Source organism: Alosa pseudoharengus, unplaced genomic scaffold, assembly GCF_046254945.1.
Source record: "Alosa pseudoharengus isolate Yale_2024_CS ecotype anadromous, Long Island Sound unplaced genomic scaffold, YU_APseudo_1.1 YU_APseudo_1.1_scf_3, whole genome shotgun sequence".
NCBI classification, from domain to species: Eukaryota; Metazoa; Chordata; class Actinopteri; order Clupeiformes; family Clupeidae; genus Alosa; species Alosa pseudoharengus.
In genome coordinates this window covers 15,604,416-15,629,348 of record NW_027468718.1, presented here as the reverse complement: position 1 = coordinate 15,629,348, position 24,933 = coordinate 15,604,416, and the positions used below count along the sequence as shown (strand labels likewise).

The 24,933-nt window shown below is 44.8% G+C and overlaps 1 protein-coding gene across 11 annotated transcripts in view; it reads right to left on the bottom strand.

Moving 5' to 3' along the window:
• The window catches only part of caska (calcium/calmodulin-dependent serine protein kinase a), a 209,068-nt gene extending 193,780 nt beyond the window's left edge, over positions 1-15,288 (bottom strand). For 7 of the 11 annotated variants that reach the window (XM_076263321.1, XM_076263327.1, XM_076263323.1 and 4 more), the window contains exon 1: positions 14,536-15,288. In XM_076263321.1, the coding sequence (XP_076119436.1) occupies positions 14,536-14,594 (59 nt within the window). In that variant the 5' untranslated portion in view covers positions 14,595-15,288. The remainder of the gene's footprint in view (positions 1-14,535) is intronic. The other 4 variants (XM_076263326.1, XM_076263330.1, XM_076263328.1 and 1 more) reach the window with 1 other exon arrangement.
• Between the last annotated feature and the right edge of the window lie 9,645 nt (positions 15,289-24,933).

The window sequence follows — 24,933 nt, the reverse complement described above, 5'->3', positions numbered from 1 at the left end:
CCGTGAGGCCGCGCCGAATCTGCGCTGGAGCGGCCGATGCTGATGATAGCGGTGCGGGCGAGAGATTATTTCCTGCTCTCTTTTTCTCCCTCTTTCCCCTCCCTCCATCTCTCCCTCCCTCCCTCACCCAGCTCTCTTTGTTTCTCCTCAGGAGTCGCTATTCCAGACAGGAAGCGTAAGACCCTGCGGGATCAGCTCTAAACAATTCTGTTCTGCTTCACTCTTGTGAAGTGGATATAAAGAGATTTCTTTGGGCCTGCGTTTTTACCCCCTCTCAATAAATAAATAAGGAGGCTAGAGCGAGGGGGGGAAATGTGAGAGGATGAGGAAAATGCAAAACAATAAATCCAACACACACACACACACACACACACACACACACACACACACACACACACAGTCTTCTAAGATTAAGCATTTTGGGGACTTGGTGAGGTCATTAATTGAGTGAACAGCACGGGCATAAAAGCCGAGACTACCGCACTCTCATTTTACAGTAAGGGAGAGAGCCGCCTGCCAATATCCGCTTTCCGCAGCTCAATTTGCAGCCGCTATCTGCCCTCCCATACGGCTCCTTTATTATTGGCTAAGCTGCGGACAGTCATTGGGTCAGATTTATTGGCCTGCTAGCTACACATCTCGGCTACACATCTTTGTATTTCCTTTTAAACGCTTGGTCCCCCCCCCCCCCCCCCCCCCGATCATCTGTCTCAGTTGGCTTCCAGAGGCGGTTAGGGGGCCGGGCGATTTCGCCGCAGATTTGGCTCTCAGAAAAAAAAAAAAAGAAGAAAAAAAAGAGAAAGAGTCCGTGCCGAGAGAAACGTCAGCTAGCCGCCACACTCGTCTGCGTAAACACGCCCTGCAGCCGAGAGAAACGTCAGCTAGCCGCCACACTCGTCTGCGTAAACACGCCCTGCAGCCGAGAGAAACGTCAGCTAGCCGCCACACTCGTCTGCGTAAACACGCCCTGCAGCCGAGAGAAACGTCAGCTAGCCGCCACACTCGTCTGCGTAAACACGCCCTGCAGCCGAGAGAAACGTCAGCTAGCCGCCACACTCGTCTGCGTAAACACGCCCTGCAGCCGAGAGAAACGTCAGCTAGCCGCCACACTCGTCTGCGTAAACACGCCCTGCAGCCGAGAGAAACGTCAGCTAGCCGCCACACTCGTCTGCGTAAACACGCCCTGCAGCCGAGAGAAACGTCAGCTAGCCGCCACACTCGTCTGCGTAAACACGCCCTGCAGCCGAGAGAAACGTCAGCTAGCCGCCACACTCGTCTGCGTAAACACGCCCTGCAGCCGAGAGAAACGTCAGCTAGCCGCCACACTCGTCTGCGTAAACACGCCCTGCAGCCGAGAGAAACGTCAGCTAGCCGCCACACTCGTCTGCGTAAACACGCCCTGCAGCCGAGAGAAACGTCAGCTAGCCGCCACACTCGTCTGCGTAAACACGCCCTGCAGCCGAGAGAAACGTCAGCTAGCCGCCACACTCGTCTGCGTAAACACGCCCTGCAGCCGAGAGAAACGTCAGCTAGCCGCCACACTCGTCTGCGTAAACACGCCCTGCAGCCGAGAGAAACGTCAGCTAGCCGCCACACTCGTCTGCGTAAACACGCCCTGCAGCCGAGAGAAACGTCAGCTAGCCGCCACACTCGTCTGCGTAAACACGCCCTGCAGCCGAGAGAAACGTCAGCTAGCCGCCACACTCGTCTGCGTAAACACGCCCTGCAGCCGAGAGAAACGTCAGCTAGCCGCCACACTCGTCTGCGTAAACACGCCCTGCAGCCGAGAGAAACGTCAGCTAGCCGCCACACTCGTCTGCGTAAACACGCCCTGCAGCCGAGAGAAACGTCAGCTAGCCGCCACACTCGTCTGCGTAAACACGCCCTGCAGCCGAGAGAAACGTCAGCTAGCCGCCACACTCGTCTGCGTAAACACGCCCTGCAGCCGAGAGAAACGTCAGCTAGCCGCCACACTCGTCTGCGTAAACACGCCCTGCAGTCCAGAGCCAGGTGCCACATTCCACTCACAGTCGAGTCAAGGTCGTTAAGACACGTGTGTGATTTAAACATTACACCGGAGGTGCGTATGTATGTATGTATGTATGTATGTATGCGTGCGTGTGTGTGTGTGTGTGTGCGCGCGTGTGTGTGCGTGTGCGTGGGATGGTGGGTAATGGTGGAGAGACGGAATGATTATAAAGTGTAAAATATCCTCCTCTGTGCCCAGTTCTCGGAGTGCCGCAGACACAAACGTCTCGGGGGTTGCACAGAGCCGCTCCATAGCAACTGATTTACGCTCGGCAGCGGTGGTTGAGGTCAGTGCTGGCGATTGCGGCTCCCTCAAACAGAGCCGCCACTACGGGAGGAATGCGAGCCGTGTGAGTGACTCTTTAAAGACGACTTTAAAGATGCACTTCATTTTCTGGGGGCCGGGTAAACACAATAAAGCCTGATGAGTTGTGTGGCTGCCTCTAACTACACACTCTCTCACTCACTCACTCACACACACACACACACACACACACACACACACACACACACACACACACACACACACACACACACACACACACACACACACACACACACACACACACACACACACACACACACACACACACACACACACACACACACACACACACACACACACACAGAAGTGAAGGAAGGACACAGCTCCAACATAACCTCTTCACAAGAAGGGGCTGTATTTTGAAAACTACCATTAGAGCAATGCATAATGGTTCCTCCAAACCAATTAACAAACACGCTCTTAGAACGGCCCAATAAGCTTCAGCCATTTGAAACTCAAGTCGGGTCATTTGTGGTGAAGGCCGAACCAAATGAGATCAGAGGGAAGGTGGAGCAGAGAGCTTGTTTTCAAATCTGTGGCTAATGCTAGCTGGAGTAGCAAGCCTTGCATGTGGTAGCTTTAGCGGGACTTTAAGGCAAGTACTTGTTGTATGCCCTTATGTTAGCAGGAAACTGAACATGCGATGCGACCTTGACAGTCCCGACACTACGGCCTCCCTGCGGAGATAAAAGAACCGCTGGAACAAAATCACAAAGAGCCGTGGCTGGGACGGAACCAGACCAGTCAAGTTTCCCATCAGATACAACTTATAGAGGAAGATCTTAATGTCTCCCCAAGGTTCCCCCAAGATCACAGTGAGGTCACTAGGGTAAAGGCCAGCTATTCTCACATAACACTTCAGGAACAGCTGAGTTATCCCCATCACATCCTGTCCACACACACACACACACACACACACACACACACACACACACAGGAATGTGACATGTGACACACTTACTGAGAGTATCCCCCGAGAGAGGTTGGACATACATGTGCAACACCCTTAAGATGGAGTTTGCATCACCTTCTTTCCTTTCCTTCCTAATCCTGCCACGATCAATAGTTTCCAGCCCAGACATGTCAGTTCAGCATTTCCACACATATAGATTTCCAAGAACATGTGGTACTTCCGTGTTCAATGTTGTAACCTACTAGCATATATACTTCCACAAAGCATATGTAGAGGCTAACATACACTATTCTTATTCATCTCCAGTACATGGTCCACAGAAACCAAACACACAAACAGTGCATTAAATAAATACATTATTGTTGTTCTCCTTGGTGAAGTCTTACCAACTTTTTTAATTGTTTACTGTTAAATTTAACTATTGTATTGTTATTTGTATGTTGCTTTGGACAAAAGCATCTGCTAAATACCATAACCATAACCACAAATACATCCTGGCCTACTTCAACTCATTTCAGAAAGGCTAACCAGACCAAGCAAGAGCCTCGGCAAGCATGCGGTGAATCAGACAAAATAAACCCAAAAATAAGATGCTTGTGTAACAACAGAGGCTTCGGTGATGAGCATAGCAGCGGCACTTGCCCAATGATGTAAGCCCTTACGGCCGTGGACACTGGAGCGAGATGCAGCACTCGGGCGAGTTGTCATCAATCCAAGTGGGGCAGAATAACATGGTCCACATTTTTTAAAAAGGTTGCAGAGACATTAGGCGACTGAAATGGGGTCCACTTGATTAATAGCAGTATATTTAGTGATATTTTTGCCTTGTGTATATGAACAGGTATGGCATGAGATATACCTTATACAAGATTATTTACCTGTATCCTACAAAATCATCAGAAATGCACATTTAATGACAAAAGCCATCTTTTATCACACAAAAATGTAAAACTGTGTGATGAAATATTCTTTATATAACAAAAATTAAACCAAGTATTAATCTTAAAATGTGGGTCAGTATAAGTAAGTATATATACTATTTTGATCCCGTGAGGAAAATTTGGTCTCTGCATTTATCTCAATCCGTGAATTAGCGAAACACACTCAGCACAGTGAGCTGCCTGCAACAACAGCGGCGCTCGGGGAGCAGTAAGGGGTTAGGTGCCTTGCTCATAGGGCACTTCAGCCGTGCCTACTGGTCGGGGTTCGAACCGGCAACCCTCCGGTTACAAGTCCGAAGTGCTAACCAGTAGGCCACGGCTGCCCCACAAAATGACCTCAGCTGATGACCTCCAGTCTGTCAATGGCATAAATCAGAAATGGGGGTGGGGGGCAGTGGAAGGTCGGTGCTTTGCACACTAAAGATGAGAGAGCGTCTGCATGCACACAAACCATCTCTGGAGTTCAACAACAATTAACTGATGATTATCCCATACCCCTCTTTAAAAAACAAGTTTCAAATGAATATTTTGTTTTTAAATTAAGTTCACAGACCATCTGCTATCTGTTTTCTAACTTATTAGTTTCCCAATAAATCATCATTGTTTACCATCTGGGCATTCTGACTCACTGGAATAGCTTGATCTGTTCCCAACTGAATATTCAGTGAGAACAAATAATCAGTCAAGTCAACACATAAAAAGGTCAGGGAAGAAGGAGGGAAAAAAGGCCATTTTGACAGCGATGCACTGGCTTACTAGTGCAGAAAGGCTTGGAGACATCAATGGGATGTTTTCAAGAAGAGCCATAGTGGCGTTCTTTCCAGTCATTGCTTGGCTTCTTTTCCATGATAACACACTGGGCATGCTTTTCACTTCCCCTGGAACAAATGGGAACGTCAACGCTTTCAGCCACCATTCCCACCCATGACAAAATACTCCTTCCCGCCCCAAAGCAAAACAAATATTTTTCCAGGTCAAGGCTAAGGGTACTTCAGCTGTGCATCGCTGCATTGCTAAAATGGACGGGAAGTAGTTACCTAGGAAATACAGCCCCGCTTCAATCTGGCCTTTACAAGCAGGCTGTAGTGTACTTTGGCAGCGGGAGAGGAAATGACTTCGACTCGGAGCGGGGGAAATATAGAAGAAAGAAAAAGCGTGAGGGGGGAGGAGGACGAGGGAGGTAGGGAAAGATCCAGAAATACCACAGGCTACCTCAGCAGCTTCCTTTTTTTTTTCTTATAGCACTGAGTTGACCACGCAGTGTGAGGGGACAGGGTATGTTTGTCTGTACACACATGCATGCAGAGGGAATCTGGCTTAATGTCTGTAGGAGGTTTTAAAATTGTATAAAAAAAATCAATCAATCTACATCGTGAAAGCAAAATATGAGGAGTGATACTGATTGATACTGGGACTCTGATGAAGACACTGTTGTGTCGAAACGTTAGTCACTACTAGCACCATTACAGTCTGCTAAAATTATTTGTGTGCTCTGGTTCTTTCCTAGGCCTGTCTTCTGAGTTGGCCCAGGACCTGCTGCTGAGTGATACTGACACTTTCTAACCTTTTGTTAGAAAGCCTATGAGTGCAGTCTTTGTTCACCGCAGTTGTATAACACTTTACGCACGTCCCTAGGTGAGAAAAAGTCGCAGGCGTGACGTCCCAGCGAGGCTATCCTTGAAAGAGTCACACCGTCCTGAAGGGACAGTGGTGCAGGCGGACATAAAAACCCAGACCTCAGAAGGGAGAGCGGGCCTGTTTGCCAGCCGCCAGCCCTTGTGTCTTACCGCACGAAAATCCCATCCTGATACTGCTGATCACGAGATTACGGAGGGGAGGAGAACAATCGAGTTCCACAGAGCACGTGCACACGTTTCCGTCCGGCTGCAGTCTCCTGACTGACTAAAGGGGACTGAATGACTCAGTGCATTTTGTGAGAATTCCATTAATCTGCCAGGCGAGGCTCTACATTGAATCTCCCGGTGACCCATGCAGAGGCAGAACAGCAGCAAACGAACATAAGCAACTACAGAGTGTGCCTCGCCGATCGCACTTGATTCGCTTTGAAAGGTCTGACACGATAGCTTTGCTCCTCTTGTAAGGGGAAAAAAAAGTACTTTTTTTCCCACCCACCCCCTTTTAAAAAAGTTCACTCGAAGAAGACAAAAAAAAAAAAAAAAAAAAACAGATCAAAAGAAGCAGGTCAAAAGTAATTTCAAGGAAACAAGCCTGTTGTTTTGATCATACTCCTGCAGAACAAAAGGCGAGTAGCACAGGCGCAGGCTACTGCTGCCTTTTTACTACGACTCCAGAGGCTCATCCACTCTGAGGAGCTACATCAAAATAACTAGCAAAGCCGGCCCGATTAATTCAGCTCCCCGACTTTTCACGCGTCGGCCTGCGCTTGCCGAAATTAGCCTCGTGAACCCCAGTCTGGTGAGCAAGGTAGAAAGAGAATTTAGTCAGGGGCTTCTGAGCAAGCCCCTAGAGGTTGAAGATGGATGTGCATCTGCATGTGAGTGCAGACTACAGTTAAGGTTATGGTCCAAGCAAGCTCTGAAAATCTCTATGATCAGTTTTAAAAAAAGCTTTAGACTTACAATTCACATCCAGGGGTGGGGCAGGGCTAAAGACAAAAGCCATACTCTTGATTCTCTCATTGCAATATATTTTTTTTATTAAAGTACCCCATGGACACAGTAATAAATGACTTACAAAAAGTCTAAACACCTTTTCATACTTCCCGTGCCTATTCTGAGAGGAACATTTCTCCTCTCCTCTTCTGTAATCTCTCCTCTTTAAATTACAATATTATCACATCAGGCACTTCAGAGGATAGCAGAATAATGGCCAAGCCAGCTCGGGTCTCTCTTTTGCGGTGAAAAGGAGCATTTTAGCATTCTGATCATTCCACAGAAGCAATCAACCAGTGCCTGCCTGTGTCGTCAACCAAGCAGCGGGGCTGGTGACCTGAAAAGTGCCGCCACCGCACACAGGTGCCTCAGCATCCATGCTTAAACAGAGATACCGGCCGACAGGTCGAACTGCCTCTTCAAAGACAAAAAAAAAGCACCCCAGAGGAGCCATAGACTAAACGAAAAGGACCAAAAGGTCCTTTCCTCTATGCTAGGGGCATAGGAGTGGAATGTCAAAGCTCGCCACATGAGGATAATTGTGATATTTTTTGCCACAATATTTTAGATTCACAACTGCACAGGGGTTTGAGTATATTCCATTTGGATTCAGTTTCAGACAAATAGTCATTTACTAAATATCAATCAAATCATATCAGATATCACATATCAAATATCATAATCAAATGTATTTCCAGTCTCCAATATCTCAATGCTTTGGAGCATTCGGTGGGCTTTTACTCTCTTGCTTTCTTTCTGTACACAGAGTAATCCGTACACCTGGCAGTTTGTTTTATTTCAAAAATCCTGCATATGGTTTCTATATTCTGTTCTCACGTCTATGCCTCGCTTCTTGGAGTGGGTAAGCATAACCCAGAGTTTAAAGATTTGTTTCCACTACACACAACTGGAAATTGAGATCTTTTTTTGTGTTACGGGTTTCTTATTATCCTTCTCCTGCCAGAGACCTGCATTTGGTTAAATATGAGTGGAACATTTGCTACAGTGTTTGGAGAGAAAGAGAAAAGGAGTGAGTGAGTGAGATAGATAGAGGGAAAGAGAGAGAGATGAATAAATGAGATGAGATGAATAAATATTTGATCAGTGCTGCGGATCCTACGCTGTCATCTTTGTGTAATTGTGTGGAACAAAAAGTACAATTTCAGCACGTTTTCACATCTCCATGGAGCCTCCACTGGTTACGCACCACCTGGGGTAAGACCAAAGCGGTGCACACCCACCCACACACACACACACACACACACACACACACACACACACACACACACACACACACACACACACACACACACACACACACACACACACACACACACACACACACACACACACACACACACACACACACACACACACACACACACACACACACACACACACACACACACACACACTCCAAAATTGGCTCATTCTATTCAACTCTGACACTGACAGGTTAGGTTAGGTTAGTGGGGTTTTAGTGCAACTTTGTGGTGGATCACATTAAATCCTTCCCCTGCCACCAGCTTCTTACAACAGATTTACAAGGATTGGTGTTCATTCTAGTCTGGGCTAGAATTAAAACTACATTCCAGACATGATGATGAAATTCTCACACATCCTTATGAATTAAGCACATGCTCTTAAACTTACTAGGATGGTTTTCTTGAAATTTCATCATGTGAAATTTCGAAACATTTTTGTTTTGTTTTGTTTTGGTTTCAGTACACCCTTCAGCTGCACATTAAAAATGAAACAAAAAAAAAGAAACCACCTCGAGGGCATGGGCCAACAATCAACCGCATTCTCATCAACCAGTCTCTAAATTCTCTTTAAGAGCAACAAGGTTTTATATCCACCACTTACAACAGTTCACAATGTGTTTCTTTTTATGGTGGGGGGTGATCATTGTGTTCTCTGATCACAACAGAGAAAGTATTTGCCCATGAACAACATGGCGCCTGAAGTGTATGTCGTGGCATATGTCAAATTAGGAAGCCCAGAGCACAATCACGTGGCAGGATCAGTAGATCCCGTCACTTCCCATCACCTAGAGCCCATGGCTGGGGAGAGTAGTGCACAGACTAGAGAGAGGAGAGGAACAGAGAAGAGAGGAGAGGAGAGACAGGAGGGTAAGAGATGGAGGAAGGGGGAGAGAATAGGAGAGGAGAGGAGAGGAGAGGAGAAGAAGGGAGAGGAGGAGAGTAGGAAAAGAGGAGGGGAGGGGAGGGGAGGAAGGAAGAGGAGAAGAGAGGAGAGAAGACAGAGAGGAGAGGAGGGGAGGGGAGGGGAGGATGGGAGAGGAGAAGACGGAGAGGAGAGGAGAGGAGGGGAGGGAGGGAGACAGCAGTAGCTCCTCCACTCATGTGGGTTACTGTCTTCCTGACTCAATCACACAACTGCTACTGACACACACTTCCACTGACCTCATTACCCTCATCATGCTTTAAGAAGGAAAAGGAACAAAGCAACATGATGATGGGCTTGTACAACACACACACACACACACACACACACACACACACACACACACACACACATGTACACACACTCACACAAACGCAATTAGCAAACACCAGTTCACCAGTGGTGCAAGCTAACAGCAGTTAGCCACACACACTCCCTTTATGAGACCCCGGGGGGACAAATTACAATATGGCCGCCACCGATTCTCTCTTCATTATCATAATGTCCTCAGCAGCAGAGATGCACAAAATAACACATAAACAGAGGTCAGTCGCCCGTGGGCCCAATGGGAGCAGGAGTCCAGAATAAAGGGACCGCAGCAGGAGAGGCCCGAGGCAGCGGCTGGCCGCGTCAGTTAGATGCCATCTTTTTTCCTGCCCAACAAAAGACAGCCATAAAACCTGGAGATCGACAGATTTTTGTACTAATAAGTGTGACGTGTGTGAGTGAGTGTGCGAGTGTGTGTTTTCTCATGGTCTGCCATAGGTCACTTCATTCCATCTCGGCACCGACTAGACACCGGGGTCACAGAACCAAATAAAGAAGACATTCATCTGCTTTGACGTTTTTACGATGATGGGTATTTTATGCACTTTTAATGAAAATGTCTGCCCCATACAGTGGCTCAACCACAGTGAGTGTTGCACACATTTCTAACCCTTGTTCTTCATCTATTTATTACTCTTGTTAGCAAATAATTTAGTACATCCCTAACAATACACCCTCTCCTCTTATTCAGTGCACTATCTGACTGTTGTATATATTTCATTTCTTTTGCACTGACATCCTGCCAATACTGAAATTGATGAAGAAGACATGAAAAAAAAAACAACTCCAGTGTTTGGCAAGCCTTAAGACTGGGTCTGTGCTGCTGATAATGGCTTGGCCAGAACAGCACAGATTTACACGGCACAGTCCAAGGCTGCTATGGACATGATCATAATCCCATCACTTGAAGGGTCACTGGTGAATTACTGCAACAAAACAGCTTGGAATGACACACCAACGGGGCGTGGACATGCGAGACCCAATTACAATCCAATCCAAACACAAACAGTGCTCCGTTTTAAAAAATGTTGATAAAAAAAAAAAAAAATGGATGCTTGACTGAGATGCAGTGGCCTCTGTGTTGCTATTTAGTCACGTCACACATCTGTGTCACACATGCGGGCGCGGGGGCGCGCGCACACACACACACACACACACACACACACACACACACACACAGCAAAAAACATGCATACACCACAAAAAAAAAAATCTATCTCCACAGAGATGCCATCTGTCATTGGCAGTAAGTCCTCCCAGTGACACACAAATTACAGTACACAACCACGTCCTGGTCATTTAAAACATCTGTCCCTCTGTGCACAGCAGACACAAGGCTGCACACACACTCAGACACACACACACACATTTACTACACACACACACATTTACTACACACACATTTACTACACACACACACACACACACACACACACACACACACACACACACACACACACACACACACACACACACACACACACACACACACACACACACACACACACACACACACACACACACACACACACACACACACACACACACACACACACACACACACACACACACACACACACACACACACACACACACACACACACACACACCTCAGAAGAGATCTCGCATGCTACAAACACACATGTTGTGGTGCACAGCAAATCTACACATTCATCAGATGACATTTCTCCCTCAGGTACCCACTAATTGCTTTTCCTTCAACCCCACTGAAATTCTAACTTGTGGGCTATTTCTCCGAATCCACCTCAAACTGAATTTATTTTGTTGATCTCCAATTGTCACTCTAAGATGCCGACAGGCAGAAATTGCATGACATCTTTGAGCAACATGATGGATACTGTTTAAAGAAACATCAGCCCTTAATAATGCTCATTGACAAGTCACACTCAGAACATGATAACAAGCAATTATGCAGACTAGCTGGCTTCCTTCCACACAGATATTACACATTACACTCATTCATTTAGACTAAAACATAGATGGAGAAAAATTCAAAATCCAAAAAAAGCTGACGTGGGGGGGGGGGGGGGTGCATATGTGTGCAAGGGGTGTGTGTCTGTGTGTGTGTGTACTAGCTAGCTGCTGTGAGACATGGCTAGTCCGCAGGGTTCTGAGGAAACTGGACTGGGGAGAAGTTCCAAAACAGAAGAGACGAGATGCGAGGCACAAATCTGCCCGTCACGCCAGAACTGGGATAATCCCATACCCCCTGCCCTGTAGCAGTTGGCGGTAACCATGCGCGTGCAAGAACGAACACACACACACAGACACACACACAAACACACAAACACACAAACACACACACACACACACACACACACACACCTTAACAGAGCCTCAGTTTAAGAGAGAGTATAGCCTAGAGGAAGAGTGTGGGTCTCTGCATTGAGGAGGTTAATGGAGCCTTTCCTCCTTCTCCAAGTGCTCCTCTAGCTCCTCCTCTCCCTCTCTCTCTCCTCCTCATCACACCAGCAAAGACGCCTCGGGGTGGATGCTGCAATAGAGCGAGGATCACTCTGATTCAGATGGGGGCCATGCCACACGCAGACAAACAGGATTTGTGTCAGCAGCGTGTTGTATGTATGTGTGTGTGTGTGTGTGTGTGTGTGTATGTGTGTGTGTCAGTGAGGCCTCTGTGTTCTCCAAAGGCCAGATTAAATCCTGCGCCAATCCGCCGAGACCCCGGTCCATGCTGATTAAAACATGCAGAGCCACTAGTCAAAAAAGATGCTCTCCCTCTCCTCCCCTCCTCCCCTTTCCCCCAGTGGTCCCTGAGCAAAGATGTTCTTAATTTAGCCCTTCATAATCTACACACATGTGAGGGTATATTTCCATAAAATATCCTAAATAAGGATTAGTCCCATTTAGTTTGTTTTGCTTTTGTTTTCATGCAGCGTTGCCCTGCTAATCTCTGACCAAATTAAAGTGGAACTTTGGCTTAAAACAAGGTCCCCGTGACCTTCCCTGGTACTGTGACAGCCCCAGTCAGCAACAACGGAAGACACAGAGTCTGGACTACTGTGACATACTGTAGCCTTAAATTCCTGTCACCGTGTGCATGTAAAAAGGCCACAGGCATGTGGAGGTTGTTAGTTACAGTGAGAGTGTTTACCTTTGCACACACACACACACGCACACGCACACACAGACACACACACACACACACACAGGTGCACTTGGCTGTTTCTCCATGCAGGTTGTAACAGCTGCTGTGACACACAGAGTAGTTGTGGGAAACGGTTTTGTTTTCCGTGGGGTTTCTCAAAGCCCTTAGGGCTAGTCGAGACAAGAATGAACACAACCCTCTGTCACAAGGCTGGCATCAAAAAGTCACAGAACTGGTAGATGACATCTTTGAACACCATACAGTTAAATACAGAGGTTAAATTGGGATTTGTTGGCAGAGCTGTCCAAACTGGGGGATGGGGAGTATATTTCTATCATAGGCCTATACAATATTTTCTTCATGGAGGTCTACTTTTGAAGTCCTCTCCCTGTAGTTTATTGGTCATTAGTGCTACATTTCATGTCATGTAAACTGTACTTCTGAAACTTCGAACTTAGATTTAAGAGCATATATCAGCATATCTAAGTAACATTGGCAACTGAGGCCTAATACATCTTGAGTAAATTAAATGAGGCCTTGTTCTTGTATACATCAAGATGAAGCCAACACATTTACCATTGATGATATAGCTATAAAAATGGCTCACATTACCTAGCCAAAGTTGCTCTGATATTTCTTCTCAAACCACAATATGCTTGATTTCAATATGTTCTGCCTTGCTTATCCAATTTGAACAAAAGCATAAACTATCTTAATGCAACACTTATGTTTGTCACTTAATAGCCTATAATCGAAACAATGTTTAAGGAGAATATGAATGTAAGCTCTATTATGTTATTGACTGTTTCTGACAATTTTTCACATTCACCATCACTCTGCCATATGACAAGCGGCTGACGTAGCTTCAACCCACTGACAGAAAAAAAGAAAAACCAGTGAAACTTCAAATGTTCGCAAGTTCTCGACTGAATATGTTCTGTACGGCAAAACAAAACAAAATGCGAAAACGTGTTTTACTTTGAATTATTATTAACAAAAAAAGCGTAGCCTATTGCCGAAGAGTGCATGCAAGAATGACTGCCCCCTGCTAAGTATGCGCAGGGGCTCAGCACCAGACACATTTAAGGCTTATGTGCCAGGGCTGAGCCCTGGACAACCCCGGCCCAATTTAACCCCTGAATACTTGCAACAAAATGATGCTTCAGTGGCCAAAGTCTGACAGAGTTAAAACATAATCAGCAATTTCATTAAATATTATTCTAAACGCTACACTGGAGGTCCAGAGGAGAGCCCCTACCACTCAAAATGTTTGACTTATCCTACCATATCGCCTTAAAAAAACATAATGAGACAGTTCACAGAAGAATATTGCATAGGTAGGCTATCACTGAAACATCTCAATACACAGCTAGATTCTGATCAACTGAATGAGCATGGAGCGAAATGGGAGCCATAGCAGAGGTTAATATTCATTAGTGTCACGGTAGTCTTCCCCAATTTCTCACAGGGCATTTAAGTGCCAACACTGACTCCACTATAAATGGTCTCAACATCCTCATTAGGCTGTAATGTTATGTGCTAGGCTAGGCTACAAGCCCGGTCTCTGAAGCTAAATTAGACTAGGCTACTGGATGAATTCAACTGAGGCTCTCATACAGACTTTCTCCTCTTTAATGTGCATTAATGACTAAACCAAATGGCAAATGACAAAGCGAATGTGTACATTGTCAGGTGTGGTTATAGAAGTCTGTAAAACCTTTAAACGTGACACATGTCCGCCCATCATCATGGACCTTGGTTTGGCTGTCCAGATTAGTGAGAATAGATTCTTGGTTGAAGAGCGCCAATCAATAGTTTTCTGTCTCCCAATACAGACTCTCAGTCACTGCACCACTGAGAGCGTTTTTCATGCAAGGCTGAGTTATCCACCGAGGAAGACTCACCATGACAAACTGACATCTAGCCCGTCGCAAAGACAGGAGGCAACCAACATGGATCTACCCACACCGGAGCCACATATAGGATTCATTACAGCCCACACACCATCGCCCCGCAGAAGCAACATTGTAACAATTAAGCAACGTGACACTTACTTTCCAATGACCTCGCACAGCTCGTACACATCTTCAAAGAGAACGTCGTCGTCGGCCATGGTCCAACAAGACTGGGGAAAATATTCCCCCAAATCCTAACACAACGGTTGGCTGTATCAGGGCAAGACACCGACCACAATAAAAATTGTCTGATGTTGCAACTTCTGATCTTCCCGTGGGCGACGAAGGTATCTCCGAACAATGGTTCCGAAAGCTTCCAAAATTCCTATGGGCGGAATATTTTTCCCAAACCGTCCGCGAATGCCTCAGATGAGGACCAAGCCAGCCAGCGAGCGCTTAGTCCGTTTGACTCTCTTCGGCCCCACCTTCTCCTTGTTTCCCCGGCTCCCTAATCCTTCGCTCTGAGCCCTACAAACTGATATTCAGACGTAATTAACGACTAGTTTACGCGACTACCGCTCATGCGATGCTATTGTAGTCTATGCGTACCTTACCTAAGGGTTGCTAAATCCTGCAACCGCTATAACTGGCTGGTTATACCGACGTACAGTTAGCTGGTTAGCTAACAAGCAAAATCTAATTGTTTTTACTGGCAAACGTGATTACTGTAATAAGGACATTACAAAGGTTTGATGTCCCATTAACGCTCTTGGTAAATGAAAGGAGACGCCAAAATACGCTCTAGGTATATGCGCTCATTTTGGTCTTCTCCGTGTGGTTCAGGTGGGGTGCCTTTCTCCGCTGCAAGAAATGGAACTCAAAGGCTTGCTGTATCTCCGATTCACCGTTGCTCTAGTTTTCCTCCGTCACTCCTATGCTTGTTCCAGCTTCCAGAAAAGCCAAGCTCCTCCCTCTCAAGGTTATGAAACTGGCATGCACAACGCCATAATGGCTCCGGCGCAGGGCTCGTATTCAAGGCTCTTCCGGCCTAAGCGAAAGCAGCGGCTTGAGCCAACATGAAGGACTCAATGGCTGCCGACTTTCGTTTCAAACAGCAGTTTCCTAATTCATTTTCAATGAGCACAAGTCATTCGCACACCAATCCGCGGTGTCTACGACAGTCCAGAGCGCACGCGTAGGTCATTCAAACCCCATCAGCTGATTAAGGACTTCTTTCGCTCAAATCCTATCCATGACCCTACCGCCTTCAGCCCACACATTTCAGGCGCACCTTCCGTAAACATTCAGTCATAAATAAGTAGTCCAATAGTTGCCTGCTCAATAGGCCACAAAACTAAAATTGGAGGTAGGCTGGGCTAGTTTACTGAAATAATTAATTCTTAATGTCCACATTTCAAGATATGAAAGGTTATAAAAATAACACAACTCTGGATGAAAAATTATGAATAGGCCTACAATTCCCAAACCACTTGGACAAGGTGTGCTTGAATGTCATAATGCTTAATGTAAACTCTTTTCTCAGATAATTCACAGAAAAAAAATAAACATTTATAGTAGGCCTACACACCATTTAAAGATAGGCCTACCAGTAGTATTGTCCTACCAACAACTGGCCCAATGATGAACTTCACTATTACGTAAAATGTCTGACCCATGTGTTCTCTCTCTCAGCTTCCTTCATGGGAGGACTTCAGATGAATAACTGCTTAGTAAGAGTCGAGTTAGCATATCTTAGTAAGAGTTGAGTTTGCATATCTTTCCGTCCTTATTTACTCGTTGGGCTGTTATATCACATGACTATAGTAATATTTGCCTCCTCTGCAGTCCTTGTTCCGTTGGTGTGTCGATAAGCAGTAGGCCTAGTGTGGAGGAGACATGAGACGATGGACCTGAACCTGTTCGTATCACCATCTGCAATGACCCAGCAGTGATCACTCATCACTCATGGGTTGAGGCTATAATCAGAATCAGAAACGTGCTTTCTTGCCAAGTATGCTAACACACATGATTACTTTGTCTTTGGACATTGGTGTGTCTGAACTAGTGCAGACAAAATAATTGATTATTCAGTAAGACAAACTGTAGAGATAGCCATACACATAGTATTTAAGCAATAGCACGAGTAAGAGTGGCATTGGTAAAGGATATACCCCTGGCTGTGATTCGGCCGTAGGCACGATGTCAGAGGCTCAGCCTTAGGCCAAGGCAGCAGTTATCTCTTAAATTCAGAATTATATTTTTCATTGATTACTTTACTCTTTCACTTCACCTCAACCCAAAAAATAACAGAAATCATATGGGTGATTTTCAACTTCAACTAAATCTGAATGTTTTATAGCAGTGGAAATCTTAGCATGTCAGTGCCTAAATGTATTCCTAAAAACATACTGACAATGATAAAAGTAATAAATAATTACAGCTGAATTATAATTAGCAACAATGTACTGTCTTTTTAAAATAAATTTCAGCCAATGCAAACAACTTAATCAATAGACTAATAAAATACAATCATAAGATTCAAACTGCATAATTTGCATCAATCAAATTGCATAAGATACAAACAGTTTGTAAATACATAATAAATAAATTACTTTATGAATAATTACCATTCCAAAGTTGGCATTAACGCTTAAAGACATCTCTGTCTGAAGTGGTCTGCCTCAGCTCAGTATTTCTTTCCAACAAAAACGTTCACTGCATTCATGGTGGTCTTAAGTCTCTGACTGATTTTCTTTGGGTATAGTCCAGAATTAATCCGCATTAAGAGTACTCTGTCAGCTCCTCTTTTCCAAAAAGCTGACTCCCTTAACGGAGTTATTGGCAAGGCAGAAAATCTGGAGCTCCAATCTCATGTCAGATGAACTGAGCGGAGTACTTCCAGACAGCTTCCCAGTGAAACCTCAGGTGGTAGTCTGGCGGTGGTGGGCTAGGTCTGACTCACTCCAGTTCTTCCTGCAGCAGCTCCGAAATGGGTTGTAGAGTGGACGTGGATGAGGCACCCAGCTCAACCCAACATTCTAAAGTTGGCATTTGTTGGTTGCAGTCCAAAAAATGTTCAGAAAAAAACAACTTCCACACTCCACACTCCCCAGGCCCAGACAGTAAAAATGAAGACTGTCTCCAGAATAGTTAAACTTGAACAACTCAATCCAACAAACACCAGCGAACTGACCCAACTGTTGGTGTTCGTAGGAGTTTGTTGTGCAGTGTTTGGGAGTGAGGAGGTACCCACTGGCTACCATTAAAATTGATGAGCATGAATAAGAGGAACATCAGTTTCCATCTTTAGTGTTTGGCTCCACAGCTGTGTGTGTGTGTGTGTGTGTGTGTGTGTGTGTGTGTGTGTGTGTGTGTGTGTGTGTGTGTGTGTGTGTGTGTGTGTGTGTGTGTGTGTTTGTGTGTGTGCGTGTGTGAATATACTCATGTTGGGCTTGTCTGTGTGGGCACTGCATCCGCTACCCAGCAGAATCTGTTCTCTTCTCTCTCCGAGACTAACAAACCAAGACTTTGCCTCTCTCTCTCTCTCTCTCTGTCTCTCTCTCTCTCTGTCTCTCTCTCTCTCTTTCTCTCCGAGCAGACTGAGTGTTTTTCTTCCCTTCTCAGCAATTCAGTCTTCATGACTTGGCTAGCTGTCTCCTATTGGAATTCACATAGTGGAGCTTTCAGCTGGTTATGCCGCTATATGATAACGTCCTCCCCTGGACTCTGTTGGGGAGGTGTGGTTCAGCTCTGGTGAGTGAGCACATAACACACACATTAACACACGTAGCGACATGCTTTAGCACCTGTGTGAGGAATGTGGACCACACATAAGGACATCCTTTTCAAACCCCTCTCAAGTTTGACACAACATTCTGTCTCTCTGTGTGTGTGTGTGTGTTTGTTTGTGTGTGTGTGTGTGTGTGTGTCGTATTAGTGTGTGTCTTACTGTAACAATAAAAGCCTGCAAGTAAGGAAGGTACCCAGGTAACTCTCTCTGTATGTGTGTGTGTGTGTGTGTCATATTAGTGTGTGTGTGTGTGAGTGTGTGTGTGTGTATCATATTAGTGTGTGTGTGTGTGTGTGTGTGTGTGTGTGTGTGTGTGTGTCGTATTAGTGTGTGCCTTAACAACAAATGCCTGCAAGTAAGGAAGGTACCCTGTGTGTGTGTGTGTGTGTGTGTGTGTGTGTGTATGTAAATGTGTGTATGTGTGTGTGTGTGTGTGTGTGTGTGTGTTTATGTTGTCTGAGGATTTGGGTCACCAACTTCACTGTTGAATTGCCTGTGAAATTGCAATATGTCTGTTTCACCTGGTGCGCCCATTGTTGTTTTGGAAAGAGGGGGGCCAAAATCACCTGCAGTCTCAGATGATTTGCAATTGCATGACTTCAACTCCAGGGGCCAGACAGAGTCATCACCCTATTGCGTAATTAGTCTGTGTTGAATAATTTAGGTCTGTGTTGTTTAACTTGAAAAATGACTGTTCATTTATTTATGTCTTTCGAAAGGTTTGAATCTGTGAATTATTGCACAAAATGGTGTTTTCAGGGACTTCAAGTAAACATCTGTTTGTTCAACTCATCATACTGTTGTTTCTGATGTTAGCACAAAGTGTTTCTCAATCATTTTGTGTGTGTGTGTGTGTGTGTGTGTGTGTGTGTAAACTGATGGTCTGTTTGCTGTTGAGTAGAACTAATACCAGGGATTATGATGTGACTGTAAAACAAAAACCTTAACAGTCATGTAATTTCACAAGCTATTTTGTTATATTCTATATTTTCTTTACCATCCACTGTCAAGCCAGTCCATATGTATCATGCATTTGAAATGCAATAACAATGCAATAACAGCAACAAGAATAATAATATCAGTAATAATTATAATACAGTCATCTCAATTAAGTGATTAGGAAAGGTACCTCTCAAACACATACTGTACACTTGGCCTTCAGCAGGGAATTGAATGAGACATTTGTCACGTTCATTGCCTTTCGATTACAGCTGTGTCTGGACTTTTTTTAATTTGATTGCCTTTCCAAAGTATTGATTTTGTTTTTCAGCGCCAGATGATTTCTGAGATACACTACAGCTAATTGAATTTCTTATTCACTCTGCCACAAAGCTTCACTGGCCAGTCCAGAAGAGAGTCCAGACAAAATAAAAAAACCTCTTCACTCAGTTTATTGTATTGGGGAGCGATTCCTTTTTAGGAACTATGAGGATTTTTTTTTTTTTTGGTTTAAAAAATTACCTAGAATTTTAAACAGAATGTAAAGAAACAACATTTATTGCTGTAACAAATACAATGCAAGTAAAGGAAGAGTCCCATGTGGCTGCATTCAAGCTTTCAGAGCTCCACACACAGCACATTTAAAGTATCCGAAAGGTGCAGTCTTTTGTTATAATCCAATACACTTACTGTTGCATGTGCTTTCATGGTCATCTGAATTTAATGTAATTTGATTGGTTAAAATATCTACAAACTTTTGATTGGCTCAATAGTACTGTGGACATCACATTTAAAATAGCTTTTAGCATGTTAACAGGTCCAGCTAACCTTGGCCAGTGAACACAATAGTCCTCCATCCTCCCTTTTAATAAGTTGCCCAACCTGCAAATTATTTAGCACAGCAATTATTTTTCTAGGGACAGTCCCACTGACATTTTTGTTTTAAAATGACATTTATTTCAGCATTAAGAGACAGTTTAGTTGAGGTATTATACAAATTACTGCCTACAGCTGCTTTCCACTCACCAACTAGAGAAGAAAAAGATGACCTTTCTATGGGTGTCTAATTGAGATGGTAGACTCATACAGTTTCATATCGTTTTCTACCAGCTAGGTCACACGGTTTAAGTACAAATAGGCCTTAACTGATGTGTTTTTCCCTTTACCCTTTTCATCACCTGGAATGCCAAAGAACAAGACCTGTTGCTCACATGCTTACATCCCAGTGAGGCTAACACTAGTGTCAGTGGAGACTAAAAGTTGATGCAAGCCACAAGTGACACGGTACCAGAAAATAATTGGTCTCTTGCCATTGGCAGCGACACAATTTTTCAGAAGTTAGGTCCTATGGTGGTCGACCGGACGGGATGGAGCTTATTTACTCAAAAAATCGAATGGGGAAGGCTTTCCTGTGACACTATAACATCGTCAAAATGTCTGCGTTCTGTTTTGTGATTCAATGGGGTTACCATCCACGCCTCTCAGTCAGATTTGAATCAGAAAATGAATTCTGATCGGGAAGATTTCATGTGTGCTGTCTCATCCATCTGAGGGCAGACCCACGAGCCTTAAGTCCAAAGGGAAAATGCATTAGACCGATTTGGAATGTCAGAAGGAGACAGAGAGAGAGAGAAAAATCGTATCTCGCCTGAACACACCCTGAGCTGCGCCTTATTTTGGAGCAGAGCCATGTGTAGTGTCCTCTGTCCTCGACTCTCGGCTTTTGAGACAGTCTCTTGAAGCCTTCATCAGCAGCCGAGAAAAAGCAATGCTGACTAATCAAACATGGCTCTTGTTTAGTGCACTGTGCATCTTTCTGCATAATTGTCTATGTGTTTGTGTACAGATGTGAGATGGTGTGTGTGTGTGTGTGTGTGTGTGTGTGTGTGTGTGTGTGTGTGTGTGTGTTCAGTAATCACTCAGCCACTCAGGGTTCATCTATTTACTTCAACATGACAATTGCACATTACCTAACATATATGCAATGTTGAGTATTGAATTGTATCAGTTTACATGTGTAGACATTCACTTTGAAAATTATTAACCACCCTATTAGTTGCTTGAATGATGGGGAGTGTGAAGTTCTCAAGTCAAATGTCCCTGGGCCAGCCTGTTGGGTCAGTACAAGTAGCCAAGGACCTGAGTCACGGCCGAATAGCTCGCTGCTTTTGATCTGGGGTTCACGGCTGGGTGGGAACTGATAGAGGAGCTCTGCTCAGCTCTGCAGTGTCTTCTGCCGGCGGCGTCAGAGACCCTGGCGGCCCCAACGCGCATCAGCCGCCCGTCACCACGGCACGCTCACGGCATCATGGCTCGACCAGATAATCTGGAGTGAGACGCATAGCAGCCAACCCATAATAAGCTTGATGCTGTTTTCTTTTAGGTGCTCTCAGTGGTAAAGGCTTTTAGGCTCTAAATGCATGCAGCACAATTCAAATCAAAGCCTCCATTTTTTTCTGTTTGTTAGTTGGAGCTTTCCTATGTGACAGGACAGCGTAGGATGCTGTAGCATGGCTCCTCTTACTCAAATCCTCAGTTTTAGTGAAATCAATCTTATACAATGGTGCCAATTTGCAATACTCCAGATTACAGTACGTTGTGTTATGGCCTTGAGTGTGAAAATCTTTTCAATGCACCACTGATAAATCTTTGCCCTAGAATGAGAGAAAGCAGCACATCAGTGGGTGAAAGCGACAGCCATGGCTGATGTGTTCCTTTGAGCCAGCGAACTTCGTCAGCCAGTTTTCACTTTTCATGTTACAGGCCTGATTGCAAGAGAGAGTATGCATACAGGTAGCCCATTTTGAAGGCGCGATCCATTTCTTTCGGCGCTAAGCGCTTGGTGGAAGATGAAACTCCTATTTACCTAATGGCCCCCGTGGCCGTCCGTCTTCCTAAACCAACATCAAAGGCGAGGGTTATTTGGATGTTTGGTTTTGCGGAGATTATTCGATTTATTTTCACGTAAAAGCGTGGTTCCAGAGACGGGGAAGACGCGACTGCAGCTATTATTCATTCCCAGGAGGGTTTGTTTCAAATGAGGGGATTTGGGCGACGCAGAACTTCTGCATAATTGTGTTCGTCATTGTTTTCGCTGCTGAATTTTTCAAACCTGCCTTTGAAACGAACGTAATAGTTTTTCATTTTCCTCCAGGCAAGATAAATACTCCTATTGGAAGCATCTTTTTTGTTCCCATTCAAAAGGGGGGATTCTTCATTTATTTCCGGTGCTAGTCCAATTTTTCATGCTATCCATCACGGCACTAAAAGAAGCAGATTATACTTTCTCGAACTGAGTCATATCTTTACTGGAGCACCTGTTCTTTTTGACTGAGCCTCACCCTCTGCGGCCTAATGAGTCAGGATGCTGCAACTGCACTTGGAAGATCATGTGGTGGCTGCTGTCTATAGTGGACTCCTACTCTCTCACCATCAAGTGGCAGGCAGCATTTTATCATGATCATCACATTTTTATACCTCCATCAATGAGTTCATGTTTTTCTGAACCCCCCCCCCAATTTCTTGAAGAAACACTTTCAGGTGACATGTTTTGTTGGGAATTATGTAATCATTCTGTAGTTTACTCCTTAAATCTGACTAAACACTCCTGACATGGCCTGCTGCTGAGAACAGACAGTCTGAAATGTCAGTGCACATTGTATTCAGTGTTCACTGGGGTAAAATGTCTATTATACTCCAGTAAATACAATATGCAAAAAGTGACTGGAGAGGTGAGGCATGAGCCAAGGAATGATCTATTCTGAGAGGATACCGACCAAAAGGCCCAGATCCAGGAATTCTTTTCTCTCTTTCTGTAACATGTGGTGGGGCATATTAGCATTGATAGAAGGCTTATCTTTCTGAGTGGCCTTCTAGTTTACTTTCAGAGCGTGATTCTTGTGACTATGTTGATACTGTAGGACATCATAGAGAAACAGAAAAGCAGTGACACAGAGCGGGTGGTAATAGGAAATGGCCTAAATGACTCAAGCCTTTGTGCCCATGTGCAGTGGGGCTGTGCCATCAGAATTAGCCATTTAGATAGGAAAGATGACTCAGGACTTGTTTCTAAGCCACTTTAACGGTCTGTCAATGGACCGAACCTTGACGTTCGAGTCCATTTTCACCTGGCCAGTCAGGACTAATTATGTTGTTGTGTGAGTAGGAGGGGAGGTGTTGTGTGTGTGTGGAATTCACTGAAAGATCAGAATCTAATTACAGCTTGACATTTGGTGGCAAACACTGTGTTACTGCAGATGCATCTCTACATGTGATGCCTTGTGATGTTATTAAAGGAACGAGATCAATACTGGTTAGCATTGACTCGGTCGATTGGACTACACGCGACCGACGAATGAATAATTTGGTTTGAGGGAGTGGACGGAGTGATTAAAGATTCACACTAAATCAAGTCTCGCTGCTGTCTCCAGGGCTGGGCTCGTTCTCCCTCTCTCTCTTGGAGAGGTGCTTATCGGCTGCAGGAGAGCTGAGAAATGAGAGAGAGGTGGGGAACTGTGCCGTGAATGGCAAATTTGTGTCTCGACTTTAACTCCAGCCCCCTATCAGAGCTCCCGATCTCTCCCTCTTATCGGTCTCCTCTCACTCTTTCTCTGTGTCATCTCTCTCTCTCTCTCTCTCTCTCTCTCTCTCTCTCTCTCTCTCTCTCTCTCTCTCTCTCTCTCTCTCTCTCTCTCTCTCTCTCTCTCTCTCTCTGTCTCTCTCTCTCTTTTCCTATGCCACTGGAGCATGGCAATAATCTGAGCAGATTGAGCTACATCAAACAGCAGATGCTTAAAAGGAGAGTGCGATTCTATGCCTGCAGGCTCGTCTGTTCATACTGTAAAAAAGAATTACAAGAAAATAGGACAAAATCCACCATTTTACCCCTATAATTCCATGAACACGGTAATCTCATCTATAGGAAACGCCTTTATCACTCTCTTTCCTTGTCTTTTCTCTGCCCAAGTCACTCTCTCTCTCTCTTTCTTTCTCATTCTAACTCATTTCCTTTCTCTCCCCCTCTCTCACAGTTTTTTTTTAAATAAATCAATGAACCTTGTCAATCAGCAGTATTCTAGCAAAATAGAGAGAGAGGGGGGTCAAGGTTTCTGATGACAGCACATGTTAATGAAGGCAATATCCCCTGGTACTGTTTGTCTCTTAGGAGACAATTTCATGGCCTTATGCCGGTCCTTCCTTCCTAATGATACAGACTAGAGCCACAACATAAGTCTCAAGTTTGAATATGATGCCGTGAATGGGATTAGGTCCCTTTATGATATGGAGCATTTTCAGCCATGAAAATGCCTTCTTCATTTTCTTGTTTGCCATGCAAATATGGAAAATTTAATTGAGATTGAGACGTTACATTTATGACTTTGACAGACAGCTTTAGTCTTTTCCCCAGCAGGTGTGCCAAATAGCTGTAGGGAACTAAAAGGATTACACACTGAGGAGAGCGTGTTGCAAACACAGGAGCCAAAACAAGAAGTGCTAACAAGATAACAGAAGTGCTAACAGATTAATACATGAGGTAGAGGTTGAAGCAGGTCAGATGGATACATGATCATGGAGTTCATGGTATACAGGCATTCTCGAAGACTGAAGATGTAAAAATCGTAAATGTATATCAGGTTTCTTGGCTTAGTATACTTGCGTATACAAGGAATATGGTCTCTGCATTTATCCCATCCGTGAATTAGTGAACACACAGAGCACACAGTAAACACACTGTGAGGTGAAGCACACACTAACCCGGAGCAGTGAGCTGCCTTGCTACAGCGGCACTCGGGGAGCAGTGAGGTGTTAGGTGCCTTGCTCAAGGGCAC